Raw genomic sequence first — 15,809 nt, 5'->3', positions numbered from 1 at the left:
ACGCCGNCAATGGTTTGCATTCCTTTGTTTCAGCAGCAAAACTCTCATCCAGAAGCATTTTAATACGTGGTCTGACAATAAAGTTCGCGAACTCATCGCGGTAAATTGCTACATATTTCATTGCTGAATATCATTGTGGTCGCCCTCAAAATACTCCCCTTGGGAAGCTATGCACCGATGCCAGCGCCTAGTTCACCCTTAAAAACACTTTTGAACTGGTTTTGTTGAATGGCCTTCAGAGCTGCCATCATATTACTCCTGACGTCATCAATGTCATCAAAATGCCTTCCTTCCAGTATTTCCTATATCTTTGGTAACAAGAAAAAAGTCATTGGGGGCTAGATCAAGTAAATAGGGAGGGTGTTCCAGCACAGTTATTTTCTTACTAGTTAGAAACTCCCTCACAGACAACGCTCTAATTCAAGCTCCGACATTCTCGTGACGGCACACTCGGAAAGAGATTGGTATAGATCAACAACAACACAGCTGTGAAATGCTGATATTCCAACGTTATCAAACCATACTGAGGTGCTGCCACGGCAAGCACACGGTGGCGAATTCGCGAACTTTATTGAGCTCCAGCTCAACATGTTACCACTGCAGAACGGCCTGTCTGGGTACACAAGTCAACATGTTCTAACGCACCAAGTGGTGCAGGCAATTCTGAGAAGTGTTGAAACACAGTTGGCATCGCGTCTTTCTTGCCTGTTGCGTCATAAGGCCCTCTTGGTTTTTTACAATTCAAGCGAAAGCTGATAATTCAAGTGCTACGTATGCCTTCGCTGTAATATTCTGCGTGTTACTTTCACGACGGGCAAACAGAGAGCTAACCCCACTGGCCCTAAAAAACGTAGAATTTTATGATACATCTGATGAGCACATTTTGGTTCACAGACACTTTTTCTTTCATGAAGCTATTTGAGAATGAGAGGCGAGGCCCAGAAGTTAGCATATGTCATATTTCACGTCCTCACCACTAATTTCCCTATAATATATTTAAATATTATTCTCGTATTTCCTCTCTTTTCATGAGAAATTCCCTATAGACCTATATATAGGAGAAGGAAAGGATCCGGAAGGAAGTGGGCATGGCCTAAACGAGGTACAATTCCGCCATCTGCCTGGAGGGGCTGAGAAAACTATTAAAAGCCTAAACCACGAAACTCAATGACCCAGACGAGATTTGAATCTAGCATCTCCCGAATTCAGTCTACAGACTCACCTCTAGTCCAACCTGTTTGATGATTTTGGTTCCCATGGTAATGACTGGGGGGGGGATGTGAAGCTATCCCTGTAACAGGCCATGGAGGCCTAAAGGGTTGTGAGACGTCGAGGCTCCCACATTTTCTCTAGACAACCGGCTCACGGATGGCGGTCAAGTTGTCAGCCTTACCCTTACCGGCCGCTCTTTGCCCCCAGGGAGATTTCTGGTACTCATTTTTGTTAGAGGCTGAGTCAACCCCAGAGTCATAGTGCGGCTGGGAGAATTAGAGCAACTGAAAAATCCAGTGACCTCGTCGGGAATCGAACCCGCGACCTTCCGGCTTGTAGCATGGTACCTCAACCAATTACGCTGCCACGTGACATGGTATATTGAAGATAGATTCCAGTAACTTTGAAATGATGACGTGGCGATCTACATCACTATTTGATGATGACACGACATCAGAGCTGCTTCAGAAAGAGTACCTTTCGTCCACCTGTAACAACCACTACCAAAATGAGGTGGGACAGGCAAACAAAATGCATTCTATACAAGAAATTCGGGGAAGAACTAATAGCCTACTTTCACTTGATACGACACGGACCGCATAGAAAACGAAAAAATTACTGGGGATACACACACAGACAACAAGGTGATCTCATAAGCTCCCCCTCAAAAGGAGGGTACACAGAGAGACAGACAGCAAAGTGAACTGCAAACATGATTTTGATTCATAAAGCTTAAAATAGAATATCACTTGGGAGACGTAGGCATAGATAAGAGAATAATATTAAAACGGATATTAAGCATACTGGTTGTGAGATGTGAACTTGGACGTACTGATTCAAAATACAGACGAAAGACGGGATTTCTCTGTAATGACGGTGATAAGCCTTCAGGTCAACAAGAAATCCTATGAAGATCAGCTGCCTGCACACGACTTAACATAGGAGTTTCACGTGGTCAGCATCTAGAGCGTACAGCGTCCAATGGTAGGGTGGCAGATGAATGATGAACTGGAAAGGATTCAGAAGGAAGCGGGTGTGCCCTTATCAATGTACTATATACGTCCAGAGGTAGGGACTAGCTCTATCTATTGGGCCCACCTGAGTAGGTTCCTCCACCTGAAGACGGAGATAGAATTGTCTCCGAAACGTTATGTTTTAAATAAAAATAGGATGATGGATGTACCTTACACATACTTGCCTGGAGGGACTGAGGAAGGCTACGGAAACCTGCCAGGATAGCCGGTGTTGGGGTTGAAATTCCAACGAAACATTTCTCGAGTACAAATGTAGGGCACTGCCGCTACAATAACCTGTCTGGTTACCCCGAGAGAAGTGTACCTGGGCAGACGCTCTCTGGGCGGCAGGCTGACGTCACTGTGACTCGAGCCAGTTGAGCTCACTGAGTTAATGGAACGGGAACGCCGAGACTTGAACGAGTCCCCCAGATTGAAGATCCCGTTGGGCGTGATTGAGAAACTTCGGACGCGGTAGTACTCCTCCTGCTGGTAATCCATCTCCTCACAGCGTCGCAGCTGCCCCAACATCGGCTGCAAAACAAGAAAAGAGATCAGAAACCGCACTTCGCATTCGGGTGGTCCCGGATTCTTATATCGGTTCGGAGTCCGGCTATCCTTCCTGAGAGATGCCATCCTATATAGTGCGGGGATAGTATCTCCAAATAGGCCACAACCACTTCCACATGTTTCAAGTCATTATTCGGCAATCTCTGGACGCTATATAGCCTGAACTAAGAACAGCGTCGTTAAATAAATAAAAAACAAATGTTTGTGTCGCTTGTACAAGAATGTCACAACTTTCCTACTACAACCGGCTAGGTTGTGGGGACATGCAACTGGCCTAAGACCGGTCAGGTCGGTTTTTTTTTTTTTAGTTTCTTGGGGTGGGGTGAGACTGAGTCCACTTGGCAGCCACTAATTGGCCTATTGTACCAGCCCCAGCTGATAGATGATGAGTGTGGAGCAGTCGGTGGAATGCAGGGGAAACTAAAGTACTCGATGCAAACCTGTCCCAGTGCCATTTTCGTCATCAAAAATATCACGTGACCTGACCTGGTATCGAACCTGGGTCACCACGGTGAAAACCAGGCGAGTAACGGCACGGCCGTCAAGTACTTTGTGGTTTGGGATAGTAGCTAAAACAGGCCAAGAAGCACCGGCCAGGTTAGCGCTGCGCTAATGTAGGCCATGGCATTCTCCTCTGAAATCCTTGCAGTTCAATATTCGGCTTCTTCGATCTCAGTCAACGCCATAATAAGCTCTACAATAAAAATATCGTCGTTAAATAGGCGGAAATGAATCAATCGCGACAGTAATGTGTCCGCCATGACCTTATCCAAATGTGCGCAACAGCCCACCTCGTCAGGGTACCGGAGCGTTGCCATAGTAACGAGCCGCCTGCAGTTGTATAGCGAAACACTATTTACGCGCCCCTTACCTCGTTCCAGCAAGCCGATGTACAGGCTGGAGGACTGCGGCTCGGTTCCCAGAAGGGACTGGGACCTATCTCCAACCAGTCTTCAATCAGATGGGTTCAGAGAGTAAGGTGGCCGAGGCGTGACTCTGACCATATAACTGTAACTAGTAGCAAAGTCAGTAATGCGGGTCCTTTCTGCAGTTCACCTGCCAACTCTGTCAGTATCCCAGACAACGCAGCGTTGAGGGGTAGGATGAGAGATAAATAATGAATTGGAAGAGATTTGGAAGGAAGCGATTATGTACTTACTCTCCCGACATTTGCCTGAATGAAGGGTCCGAGAAAGACCACAAAAAAAAAACCCTAATCAGAATAACGGGTGTTCCAGTCCAGATTCGAACCAAGCACTTTCCACATACCGTGTGAACTTACATATCCACTCCCCCATACCCATTCATGGCAAGGTATTTCAATAAGCAAAAGATCAACTTGACTTTCTGGTGCGACAGAACACACTTTACGCCTGCAGCAAAGTTGCTGGGCTACATGCACAGCAGCAGAGCCGGAGAAGTTGCCTGCCTATCACGGCGAGCATCGCAAGTGCGAAAATACTTCGCCGTGGAGTCCAGGGCACCAAGCTAAGGGGATAGGTTATTAAAATACCAAAGCTTTACACGAACTGTTCTGAGTTCGAGTCCAGACAGTCGCGAACTGTATACATTTCTCGTTGAGTTGTGTAGATTGAAATGTGTTCCTGCTGTGAGCCTACGTCTCGGAACAGTTCTATTGTGACACTCTGTCTCAAGATGAACAGTCTTCCGAGATGTGACGTCACGTTGTCCGACAGATGTTTTCTTGTTTGGCTTACTCTTTGACCCTGAAGAGAGACGCAGTAAGTTCCCCCTAAAAATCTGTGAACTAGCGAACTACAAGGAGCACATCCCTGAAGACGGCATCCCTCACGGCAACCTCTGTGAGGCCCTCAGATCCAGGCTGTACTTCAACCCAACATGTTGCCGACACAACGCATTGTTATATCTTGTACTTGCCAATATTGTCATGTTCTAGGAAGTTGCATCGGCTGTTGAGGTTATATCGTATTTATTTCATTAATTTACATTTATCTAATGACGCCTTCAGTAGGTCAGATCAATACCCACTTATAGATAATCTGTTCGTAGTATGTTATAAATCGCCGCATGTTGACAGTGACATAGAGAATCAACATGGTGGCTATGCGAACGTTTACTGAAATTCAAGCAGCTGACACGATGACCAGGCAACAGGTGTCCCCGCCAAGTGCTACAGGCAGGGGAGTATGCAATTGCGGTGAGATGCTGAGACATTGAGGGGTGAACGTGACGTGGCTGACCAAGCAGCGTCAGGTCTCTCGACAAATGTCACGGCGAGAGGTCCTGTGTTCGAATCTCGGCCACATGCCACAGTTCCGTGGTTTCATCAGACTTTCCAACTGATTGATAACAAAGCCTGAAATGTACCATGATCGATTCGTTTCAAGTCATTTATAATTCTAAATCAGAGTTCCACCATCTTCCGCACGCCACGAAACTAATATGAATGGAAGAGAAACCCTCAATGTCTCCTCTTGTCTCTATAATAATTCTCATCAGTTGTGAAGCCCCTCCTGATGACAGAGTCGTGATAATTTGTCGGGCCTATCGCACTGGGACCAGTATCCTATCCTGAGACGCCGAAGGAAGCACGAGAGCTGGCGGGATGATGACTGACAGGCCGAACGCAATCACACGCCACATGCCCAACGCTGATCGCTCTGAAATACACCAACTCTCAGACTTACCTTTCCACCGTTTGGACTTCCGATTTCTTGGCCTCCCTGTGGCGGGATTAGTTCGCGCGTCACTCTTAATATTTTCTGCTACACATATCAAACGATATCATCGCCATTAGACGCTCGAATTGCATTCAATAGCAGCTGTAATGTGGGTTCAATGGGTTCTGTTCTCTTGATCAGTAAGACAGAACACGACAGCTTCAGCCTACGCGTCATGATGAGGCACTCGGCGAGGAAGGTATGGAACCTGTACACTTCTCGGAGTGGCCCGGTGGCTCCTATTCCAATGTTCCAGATTCAAATCTCGGCACGGCGACAGATTATCCTCGAGATTTTGAGCCGTATTCCTCAGTCCCTCCTCGTGATCGCTTCCATTCACATTCAGTACAACTCATTGTCTGTATATTTTGTCGCTGTTTAGGTCTAGTCTGAGGTCCTGAAAGCGCTGTTAAATTTGCTTGACTTCGTTGCTCTGTAACCAGGCAAGCGCTGAGTCACGAGACATATGTAAACATTCTCTTTACTGTATAACCATTTTGCTATCATACCAACTTATACGCCTAGTTCTCCAAAATTGTCATTTACTTTCATGTTTCAGGAATAATATTATCACGCGAGTGACTATATACGAGATTTGGATTGGTAATCAGATTAACTGAACACACGAAACTACAAACTACGACAGTCTCGCTGAATTACACACTCCAAAGATCACTGTGACTACGGCACACATAAAGTCTTTTCAGTCTTCACTAGCCGTTGCCGGGTAGCGGTTTCCAACGGCGGATGTTCCCCTTCCTGTAAGTTCCCGAACTGAATATTAAACTTCGTGGAAATCCGTTAATAGGTCGGGTATGTGTCATTCGGACGGACTGGCGCTATCTTCAAATTATGTGACAATCTTCAGAGATTTCTTAAAAATACGGCAAAAACTCTGCAGTGTTCTCTTGTGTAAGCAACTTTGACAATTAAACGAACTCTCTACTGAGATATGACACCGTACGGTTCGTTGAAAGTCAACCAAAATTTCGGTGGAATATGTCGCCTCCATATTCGGGGTCAACAATATGGCAAGCAGGAAACCAGCGTGAAGCAGGTATTCTTCGACCTCGAAGATTGTGACGACTCATTCCTCCGAAATGTTGGTTGACTCTTCATGAACAGCGCTGTGAGAACCTAAAATCCTGCAGTAGGAAAAATTCCCAAGCTAACTGGAGGCACTCCTCAATAACAAACTAGTTGTGGTCATTCGCTCTAGAGGATACGGTCAGTAACTCGCTTCACACGACGAGCTCGTGTGACAAGATCGAATGGAAAGGATCTAGAAGAAAATGATCCTGTGTGAAGATACACACAGAAAATGAGGAAAATCAGGAGACTTCGTGCACTTTTGTGGGCCGGGAAGGCCTGTAGCATTGGTCGTCTTCCTTAGAATTTTGTTAAGTTTCAAGATCTCGGCTTTTCCTTGAGAACCTGAGATTCGACAGCCTCGTGGAGTCATTAATTCTGGAATATGAGTTTCTTGAACCGGCGGTTTCGGGATCATTCATCGAGGGTCTGTCTCTCGTGCCGTCGAGGAATTAAGGTCGGGATTTCCCTGGGAAAGTCAGCTGATTGAAAATTGCAAAAATGTTGAGACCGCCTTGTTTTCGAAATGAACCAATGAAGGATTTCAAGGGAGGGAACTTGTGACGAAAGCTGGAGATCCTTAGGGGTCTGCAGTCTCAGAACGGGCAAGTTCCACGCGGAGTCCGTTCCCAGTCTCTTCACGTGGTAGGACGCAGAATCTGCGCCCTTCGGAATTACTGAGTTACCAATTACTTAACTATTCGGCCAACTAGGATACATTACTTAATAGTGATCAGTGTGAACCACGACAAACTATTTAGCCATTGTGACTTAATGGAAGCACATCACATTATTAAAGTGGATACTTGTAAACATAAATGTAACTATCAGCGCCAGTATACATGTATTAAATAATAAATTCTCTCTCTGACGCACGTTTGCGTGTGCAAGCAGATTCCTTCTGTCCCGCTAAGCCAGGCATCTTAAGACCTAGAGACCAGATCTCTTGCTCCACCGATCCCAGCCAGAGCTAGTCACCATCCTGCTCAACCTTACACGAAGAACTGTACAAATTCGTAGCCACCAGACCGGCGGTGTCTGCTGGTGCCCATCCATCCTTTTACATTCCCAGCCTGTCACTATGACAACCGCGAGAGAAGCGCGGGAAAAGAGATAAGGCCGGCAATTGTCGGCATCATTGTCCGAGGCAACGTCTACGGCGAAACAAGCCCAGGAAAGGCCGACTACAATTTCCACCATTTTTAACCTCGGCACAAGACGGACGCGAGTGGTCAGGTTGAAGTCCCTACCGCTTTTCCCCAAGCAAACGACATGAGAATCACTGCACTGGACGGTGAAGACCAAACACTGCAGGGGTCGTGGAATTGCTTCAACTGATTTCCATTCCACGGCTTTCTTGCCGTGACAATTACAAAGAATGGAATCTCGCGAACTGCATTTGTTTCCCCACAATTTTGCTTCGCAAGCAAACACAACTGCTGGTGTCCTGACGAGATATATGCCGATCAACAGATCTCGGACGGCTTACTGTGGACGTGACCTAATACCCGTATCGGCGGGAACCACGAAAAGATATGCGACAAATGTGCAGAAACTGAAGCTCGGACTTCAGGATAATTCGTTCAGAGGAGCGACAGAAACACAGTTCTCTTACGCCGTACATTTAGAGCAAAGAAGACAAGGAAATAACGTATAATACCGAATGTCAAGCCCTTGGCAAAGTGGGTTGGATACAGCTGGCTACGAATCTATTTCCCGACGTAACATAATATCGATTCGTATGATGACGAAAGATAAATTGGGAAGGATTTGTAAGGAACCAATCATGGCTTTATCGAGGTACTATCCCAGCACGTGCCGGTGTCCTGGTAGGGATCCGATCGCAGCACCCTCTCTGTCCCAACCCGCTCGCTGGCCCAGGGCCGTAATAATTTCGAGCAGCCCAGCACCACCAGGAGACGAATATCCGTTCTCAGTTCTGCGATAGTACCTTGAAAGCAGCCACGGCCATTTCCTTCTCAATCTGTTCCACCATCTTACTAGACTCTGAATAACGTGCCCAGGATGATCTTGGAGAGCAACCAGCAGCGTCAGACAGAGGCAGTCCCGGCTGCTGCCGGGACACGTGTGAGTGCAACAGGGGCACAAGCGACAGTTTGTCGTCATTTCATTCGCACACCGCCATAGATGCCACGACGTCTCCTTCCAGATCCCTGCCAGTAATCCTGAGCTTCCTCACAGCACTACGTAATTTTTTTGGGTGAATGCCAAGTTATTGCGATGTGACGGGTGTGGTTTGACATGTGCCAACGTTTCGTAGGCACTTGCTGTCTCCATCTTCAGAGTACAGAACTTGTTCCAAGTGAATATGGAGGCAGAAAGCTCCTCCGACACCTCGGCCCATGTACTATATTACTTACACATATCGGATATTGTCCATTGTTTGGGGTACACTTTGCGTAGACGTTTCGGAACCCGGTTCCGTTTCCGTCATCAGGCGGGCAGTTACAAATGGTTAGTCTGGATCACTGGATCCACTAAACTACACGGCGTCAGAACACTCACCCTGTTTCGGGGAACAGCCGGCATGGAAGCAGTCCGAGCCCGATAGCCGCTGCTGCCACCTAGCGAGGCAGTTTGTCGCCCTCCGCGGGGAGATACGGACCTGGGCGATATGTGGCCCCAGGGCCGCTGGTGCTCCACCATGAGCGGTGCTTGACGAGCTACTGCAATGGATGAGGAGCGACGTCGCGGCACAGAGGGCGACACCGGCGTTGTGACTCTCCGACTATGGTATTCGGAGGACCTCCTGCGGAAGGAGCGTATGTGGTGCTGCGTGTGGGGGATCAGCTTGTCCTCCAGCATGGCGACGGTCATCTCTTCACTGTCATCGCCCTCACTGATACGGGAGATGAAGTCGGTGAGCCCTGGTCTGACACAGGCCGCTGTCATGGCAACTGCTGCGACCCGCCGGCCGCACTTCACATATATCGCGGAGCGGGCCCGCGCGCGCATGGCTGCCGGTTGTCATGGCAACGGCTCGCATTGTTACGGACAGGAGCGGGCAAGTGCATTTACTGAGAAAAATCACAAAATCGACAAGAACATATTAAATGCATTCTACAGCCGCTGATGCAGATTTCGAAACAATTCTTCTTCAGAGATGAAAGATAAAGACTGACACTGTCTCGCTATTAGGCGTTCATTTTAAATGCGCTGTGTAAGGAAGAAATACAAGTGAACTTAAATTAACTTGTACTTGCTGCGTACCACATGCAGTCGCCCAGTACAGCTGCTCTGCCAGTCGCCAGACTTCCCGGCAGAACGGTCACGAATCCTGGCTGGCTGTTCGGGAGGTCCCTCAGAGGCCGACTATCGTGCCTGATGTGTTTCCTAGTTTTCTGCAGTCTCTCTCCAGCTAAATGTCGGGGTAGAACCCTACACTGGCTGCTGCCGCTTCCTTTCACATCCTTTCCTATTCGTCATTCACTAATCAACCTATCATTCCACGCCATTTAGTCGGGGCTGCTGACAGCGCCGCTATACGTTCACCAAACGAACCATGCCCAAAGAACAGGACGAGCGGTGTGAACCCGAGACTTCACAGGGTAACCACATTTCATCTGAGGGCGAAGACCGTGGTTCGAGCTCCGAATTTCTCTCTTTACTACTCTCACGTCATATCCCGTGGATACTGCGGGGGAAAGTACACCTGTACCTCCTCGCCACCCCCGCTCCATAACTTTTTTCGGTGTGTGTCCCTTATACAGCAGAAAGTGGCGGAACTCTGCAAAAAACACATCAGGAATCGGGGACAAGCGCGGCGTTTGACGTCATTGTGGGGCGCAAAGATCAATGAACTCCACGTGGCATGCATCCTGTGACGTCATTATACATGTGTGATCCGAGCGACAGCCCCTGCATTAATATCTCCTGGCGGCGCGGTCGTGTTACTTGCCTAAGGTGACAGGCGCAGCCTGACACACTTCCCAAGATCCTCTCCGGTGAGAAGAATCCAGATATTACTGAACTAAACTTTCGTATATTATGTATGTATTATGAGAGGGGGTGGGTTTCCCCATGCACTTAGACCAGTTATTGGTCCATTGTGCGTCCCCCTTTCAATTTCTACTGTCGCCATACCCTACCGGTAACGGTGCGTGCCATCAGCCCCCGTAGAGCCAACGAGGTCGGCCCCCGGTACCTTGATGCTTCCCCCATCCACCAGAGGCATTGGAGACTACTTGGGCGGGAAAGAACCTGTAATTTAGCTCAGAGGTCTCCTAGAGAAATGAGGTTCTTTTACGTGCCGTAAATCTACGACACGGGACACACGGCTTAAAGTCCCTCCCGGAGGACTTGTTCCCTGAATTTTTCCGCCCTTAAAAATTCCACGACCTCCGCCGGGTTTGAACCCGCGTACCTTGAGTCATGAGGTGGGAACGTTACCCCTAGACTACGGAGGCCGCTTTCGTACATTATGTAAGTTGCCTTCTTAAATGCAGCGCTTGTTTTCTGCCTCACATACATCTTCCCTTAATACGAGTACAAGTGCCTCCCCTCACACAACTACATTATTACTCGTTCGTACAGAGTATTATTGTTTATATGCTGCTGAGGTGCCGACAGCTCAGGCTACATAGAGCATCGAACTGTGGCTTGTTTACTGAATGATGAATTGGAAGGGGCGTGGAAGGAGGCGGCAGCAGCCAGTGTAGGGTTCTATCCCGACATTTGGTTGGAGAGAGGCTGGAGAAAACTAAGAAACACATCAGAAGCGACAGTTGGTCACTGCGCAAAGATCTGAACCATGAAGTAGAAGCGTCAGCCAACCACCTGCATCAACAGTTCATCAACAGCGGCGCACTTTGGCAGCCGTCTGTTCCAGTGCTGTGAGGCCACAACCGGGCGGCTTTAAGGTAATTATAGACATGTTACAGTTCTCAGCTGCAAATTAGTCTTATGATTCTTCGCAATCGTTGAAAACGCCACGTCAGCGGTATTTCCTTTTCTGAATACATTCTCATCTACATGTTTCGCCAATCAGAACGCCGCCAAATAAGGCAAATGATCTGACACCGTATGCAGTCTGCAAACCGGCAACATCTAGAAAGACATACATAACTGCTTCTATGGGATGTTTAACCAATTGTTCTGTTGTACCAAGATGGAATTCGTCCGTATTCCTGAGAGGGCATGCTCACTGCACGCAGAATGTCTAATTGCATACCACAGATGGGGACAAACTGAAGAGTTGATATCAATGGGAAATGCATGGACCAAGGAGATCTGCTGCCTAGTTATGAAATGAAAATATTGCTGATAATACCCGATACAAGATACAAGAAAATCAGCTATTGTTAGCATGATGAAACCAAGGGCGGGGCTAATAACAACCACGGAGGAGGTGAGAGGTGCAGGGCTTCTAGCACGAACGGAAGAGACGAGAAATGCGCTCAAATTCATAGCCGGAAAACCCGTAAGGGAAAAGGCCACTTGGGAGACCTAGACGTAAATGAGAGTATAATATTAAAATGGATATTAATCAGAATGTGGACTGGATTCATTTGACCCAGGATGGGGACCAATGACGAGCTCTTGTGAACACGGTGATGGACATTCAGGTTCATTTGACCAGCTGAACTACCATTATCTTATTGACTTACTTAATACCATTATGACGTGTATGACAGTAACTTTTATTTCGTCACAAGAGCAGAGCAGAAAGCAAAAGGTTGCGGTGTTGGCAGAGAACTTCATACACGTGTGGGGTCTGACGTCACTTCACGTGGAGACCGTCAGGCGCTACGAAACAAGGACCCCCCCCCCCTTCACTTGCCAGTATGAAGCAGGTTTGAGTTGTCCTACATAGGACATATATTATGTTATACCAATATGACTTATATATACGTGTACTATTTCGAATGAGCGATATTCTATTAACTGCGCCGCTGGGGCCGCATGGTGATCGATGTATGAATTAAGCCATTAACCCCGCTTATGGTCGCCAGGAACATTCCCTCCTTAGCTTCTCCCTGTATCGCAGTTACACTCTTTACCGTAGAGGCCTACCTGCTGCATTTACAGCAGTTTACATACTTCCATCCTTCTGAGGTGGATCGTAATTTGATTGGACACCCCTGCCTTCTCTCGGAGTACCCTAAAATGTCAGAAGGGTAGGGCAGGGCGGGGCACATGCTGAAGGACATAGGAATGTAAGGACTTGAGGCTCCCACAGCGGTGGCTAGGAGGTGCACTATATTAAGGGATACAACGCCGTGTAGTCCATTCCACCCTGAGGCGACATGTTCACTTTCAACGGAAGACACAGGTCGGACGGCCGCAAGTTCATGCTGAGATGAAGAAACGGCATAACAAAACACGAGTCATTGCAATATTGCTAGTGTGTTGCCAGTGTCTGCAACTATGCAGCCTCGAATTGTGGGGTGATTGGTGAATAAACTGGAAGTGGTCGTGGCCTACTCGACGTATCACCCGGCATTCTCTTGGAGGGAGTTATGAGGGCCGACACTCGAAAAGAACAAGTCTCGAGCATTAGCGCTAAGCCACCCTACCCCTTTAAAAATACAGGAAATAAATTTTTATAAAAAATAAAAATGATTTGATTTCTGGAATTCGCGGGAATTCCGACTGCTCGTTCCCGAATCCCGAAGACTAACATCTGACGGGAATTTGGAAACACTAGGCACAGGCTTCTCAACGGCTTCTTGTTTCGCATTCTGTTAGCTTGACCCACGCTGGTACTGGCACACAGGCTGCTGGAACTCGAGGAGCGTCGTGACGCAGCCCCGTGGGTTCAACGCCGAGAAGCTGCGCTGTGTCGTTAAGTGCTTGATCGCAAGTATGGATCGATTACTACGTCAGTCCGTCAGTCACCGCTTAAATATTAAAATAAAAGGTGAATTTGTTCCTGTGTGTAACTACGCACCACTCACTCCATGAACACGTATGGGGCAGAGGAGATAGAGCTCCACGCATTCTTAATCTCAGCGATAGAGGCTAGTGGTCAGTTTCACGGTCCGTCCGCTTTACCCTAAAGGAGAGATTCCCCGGTAACAAATAACTAGGAAACGGGGTGAACCCAGAGCCAATGTCGACAAGTAAAAAACAATCTCATGTCCCTGCTGCTGGGAACTGAGCCCCCAGTCCTCTCTATTCTGGCCCGTGTCCTAATCACTATAGTGACTGAGCTACCTCGCTTCCATCTCGTGCTCACGCACAGCGACAATTCTGAAGACGAGAGCAACAGTTCTTTTTCCATCCTTCCTGTCATGCAAGACCTACACGCCTATAGCACCGCGGGGAAAAAATAACGTAATTACATGCACAACTACATGGCGTCACATCCCAGAATCCCATATTTGCAACTCGTGATTTTCCGCAATTCTCATCAGATGGCAGGAAGCATCGCGAAATAAGTTCTCCTCTCTTCCTTATCGGAATTTCGTTGTTTCATTCGCAGCGTCGCTCACAGATGGCAGAACGCACGGGAAATGTAACTGCGCAATCTTCTCAAGTTATGGCAAAATGTAACTACAGTAACAAACACAAAAAAATGAACTGAAGAACGCAAGCTTATAGCGTCTGAAATACAGTGTCACCGGATTTACTGAGAATTGCTCGTGACGCCAAGAGGCATTCCAAAGGACAATACAGGCTATATTTTGCCAATGCAGTCTACCTCAGCGGCCTCGCCGTTAGTGTATATTACATTCCAGGAAAATGGTGCATTGCGTTTCGTGAAATGTTCCTATTTTGGAGGGGGTAGACTATGTGGCGTCGAATGGAGAGATAACTGATGAAATGGAAACAAATTCGGAACGAGGAGGTTATGTTCCAGTCGAGGTAGTAGCCCGGGATATCCCCGCAGAAAGAGAAAAATGCGACAGACCTCAGTCAGGCTACTAGATATTCTGGCCGAGGTTCGAAAGGAGTACCTCCCAAGTGTCGCCGCTGTGCGATCCTCCTCGGTAAACACTCTTACAATCGATCCGGACACTGCGGAAGGAAGAATGGTACAGTCTGTACAGATTGCTATGCTCACTCTAAAGGAGTAACTGAACTAACGTTTCTTTGAGATTTCTGACACGTCAGAAGCCCACATTTTCTTTTCATTTCTCTCTCGCTCCAGAAAATAGTTAACAATTGTTTTCTTGAAACAGTATAACCTCCTACAAGGATTCCGAACTGTGTTTCTTTTACCCCATTAACCAATTCAGCTACATTCTGAGCTGTAAAGGGTGCACAGCTCGACGTCCCTGCTGACACCACATCTACCCTTGGGACATATAAGTGTGACTCAAACGGTGTTCCTTCTAAGTCACCCCTCACGCTCAGATTCGATCTAGAATNACAAACGATCCGGACACTGGGGAAGGAAGAATGGTACAGTCTGTACAGATTGCTATGCTCACTCTAAAGGAGTAACTGAACTAATGTTTCTTTGAGATTTCTGACACGTCAGAAGCCCACATTTTCTTTCCATTTCTCTCTCGCTCCAGAAAATAGTTAACAACTGCTCTCTTGAAACAGTATAACCTCCTACCAGGATTCCGAACTGTGTTCCTTTTACCCCATTAACCAATTAAGCTACATTCTGAGCTGTAAAGGGTGCAGAGCTCGACGTCCCTGCTGACACCACGACATCTACCCTTGGGACATATAAGTGTGACTCAAACGTTGTTGCTTCTAAGCCACCCATCACGCTCAGATTCGATCTAGAACGATCTAGAAGGCCAGAGGCAAACGATAGCATTATGGAGGGCAGTTTCGTTCCACCATTGGCACGAAATATTTAAGAAACGTCTCAAGGAAAACTAAACTGGTGATGTGCAAGACCAGTATTAACATATGCCTCTGATGCCTGGGCGCTATCTAAGGCAGATGAAAGGTCTATCTGAAAGAAGAGTTCTCAGATGCATCTGTGGAGCCGTGCAGGATAAGGGTGAACGGAGGAAGAGATATAATCGCGAATTGTATAACTTATTTAATGAGCCAGATATTACTAAATATATAGAAATAAACTGATTAAGCTGGGCTGTATGGAAAAGAGTAGGACGGTGAAGAGTGTGTTTGGTACCAGACCTGAAGGGACTAGGAAAATTGGAGGGGAGGATGGCGTGACCAGTGAAGAACTGGAGGACTGTCTGAAGCCTCTGAAGAAGACCACGGTCCACATGATTGCCACGACATCAGGTTACGTTCCAAGCGTTGTTCTGTGACCGACTAAGCGACAGCACGC

The 15,809-nt window shown here is 47.4% G+C and overlaps 1 protein-coding gene across 1 annotated transcript; it reads right to left on the bottom strand.

Annotated features, from left to right (window-relative positions):
* Positions 1–2,429: 2,429 nt before the first annotated feature.
* Positions 2,430–9,881, bottom strand: LOC111861600. The gene is made up of 2 exons (XM_033750380.1): positions 9,113–9,881; positions 2,430–2,759 (listed from the first exon to the last, which is right to left on the bottom strand). The coding sequence occupies exons 1-2, from the start codon at positions 9,560–9,562 to the stop codon at positions 2,430–2,432; spliced, it is 780 nt and encodes a 259-aa protein (XP_033606271.1). The 5' UTR covers positions 9,563–9,881.
* Positions 9,882–15,809: the final 5,928 nt, after the last annotated feature.

This window comes from Cryptotermes secundus, unplaced genomic scaffold (assembly GCF_002891405.2).
Source record: "Cryptotermes secundus unplaced genomic scaffold, Csec_1.0 scaffold3161, whole genome shotgun sequence".
Taxonomy (NCBI): Eukaryota; Metazoa; Arthropoda; class Insecta; order Blattodea; family Kalotermitidae; genus Cryptotermes; species Cryptotermes secundus.
The sequence above is the reverse complement of the archived record's forward strand: the minus strand, read 5'-3'. Positions and strand labels throughout refer to the sequence as shown.

Bases quoted from the DNA above. Each gene is read 5' to 3' on its own strand.
- LOC111861600 (XM_033750380.1), bottom strand. From the start codon at position 9,562: ATGCGCGCGCGGGCCCGCTCCGCGATATATGTGAAGTGCGGCCGGCGG. The intron at 2,760-9,112 runs GTGAGTGTTCTG...CTTGTTTTGCAG, and splicing joins CGGCTGTTCCCCGAAACAGG to CCGATGTTGGGGCAGCTGCG.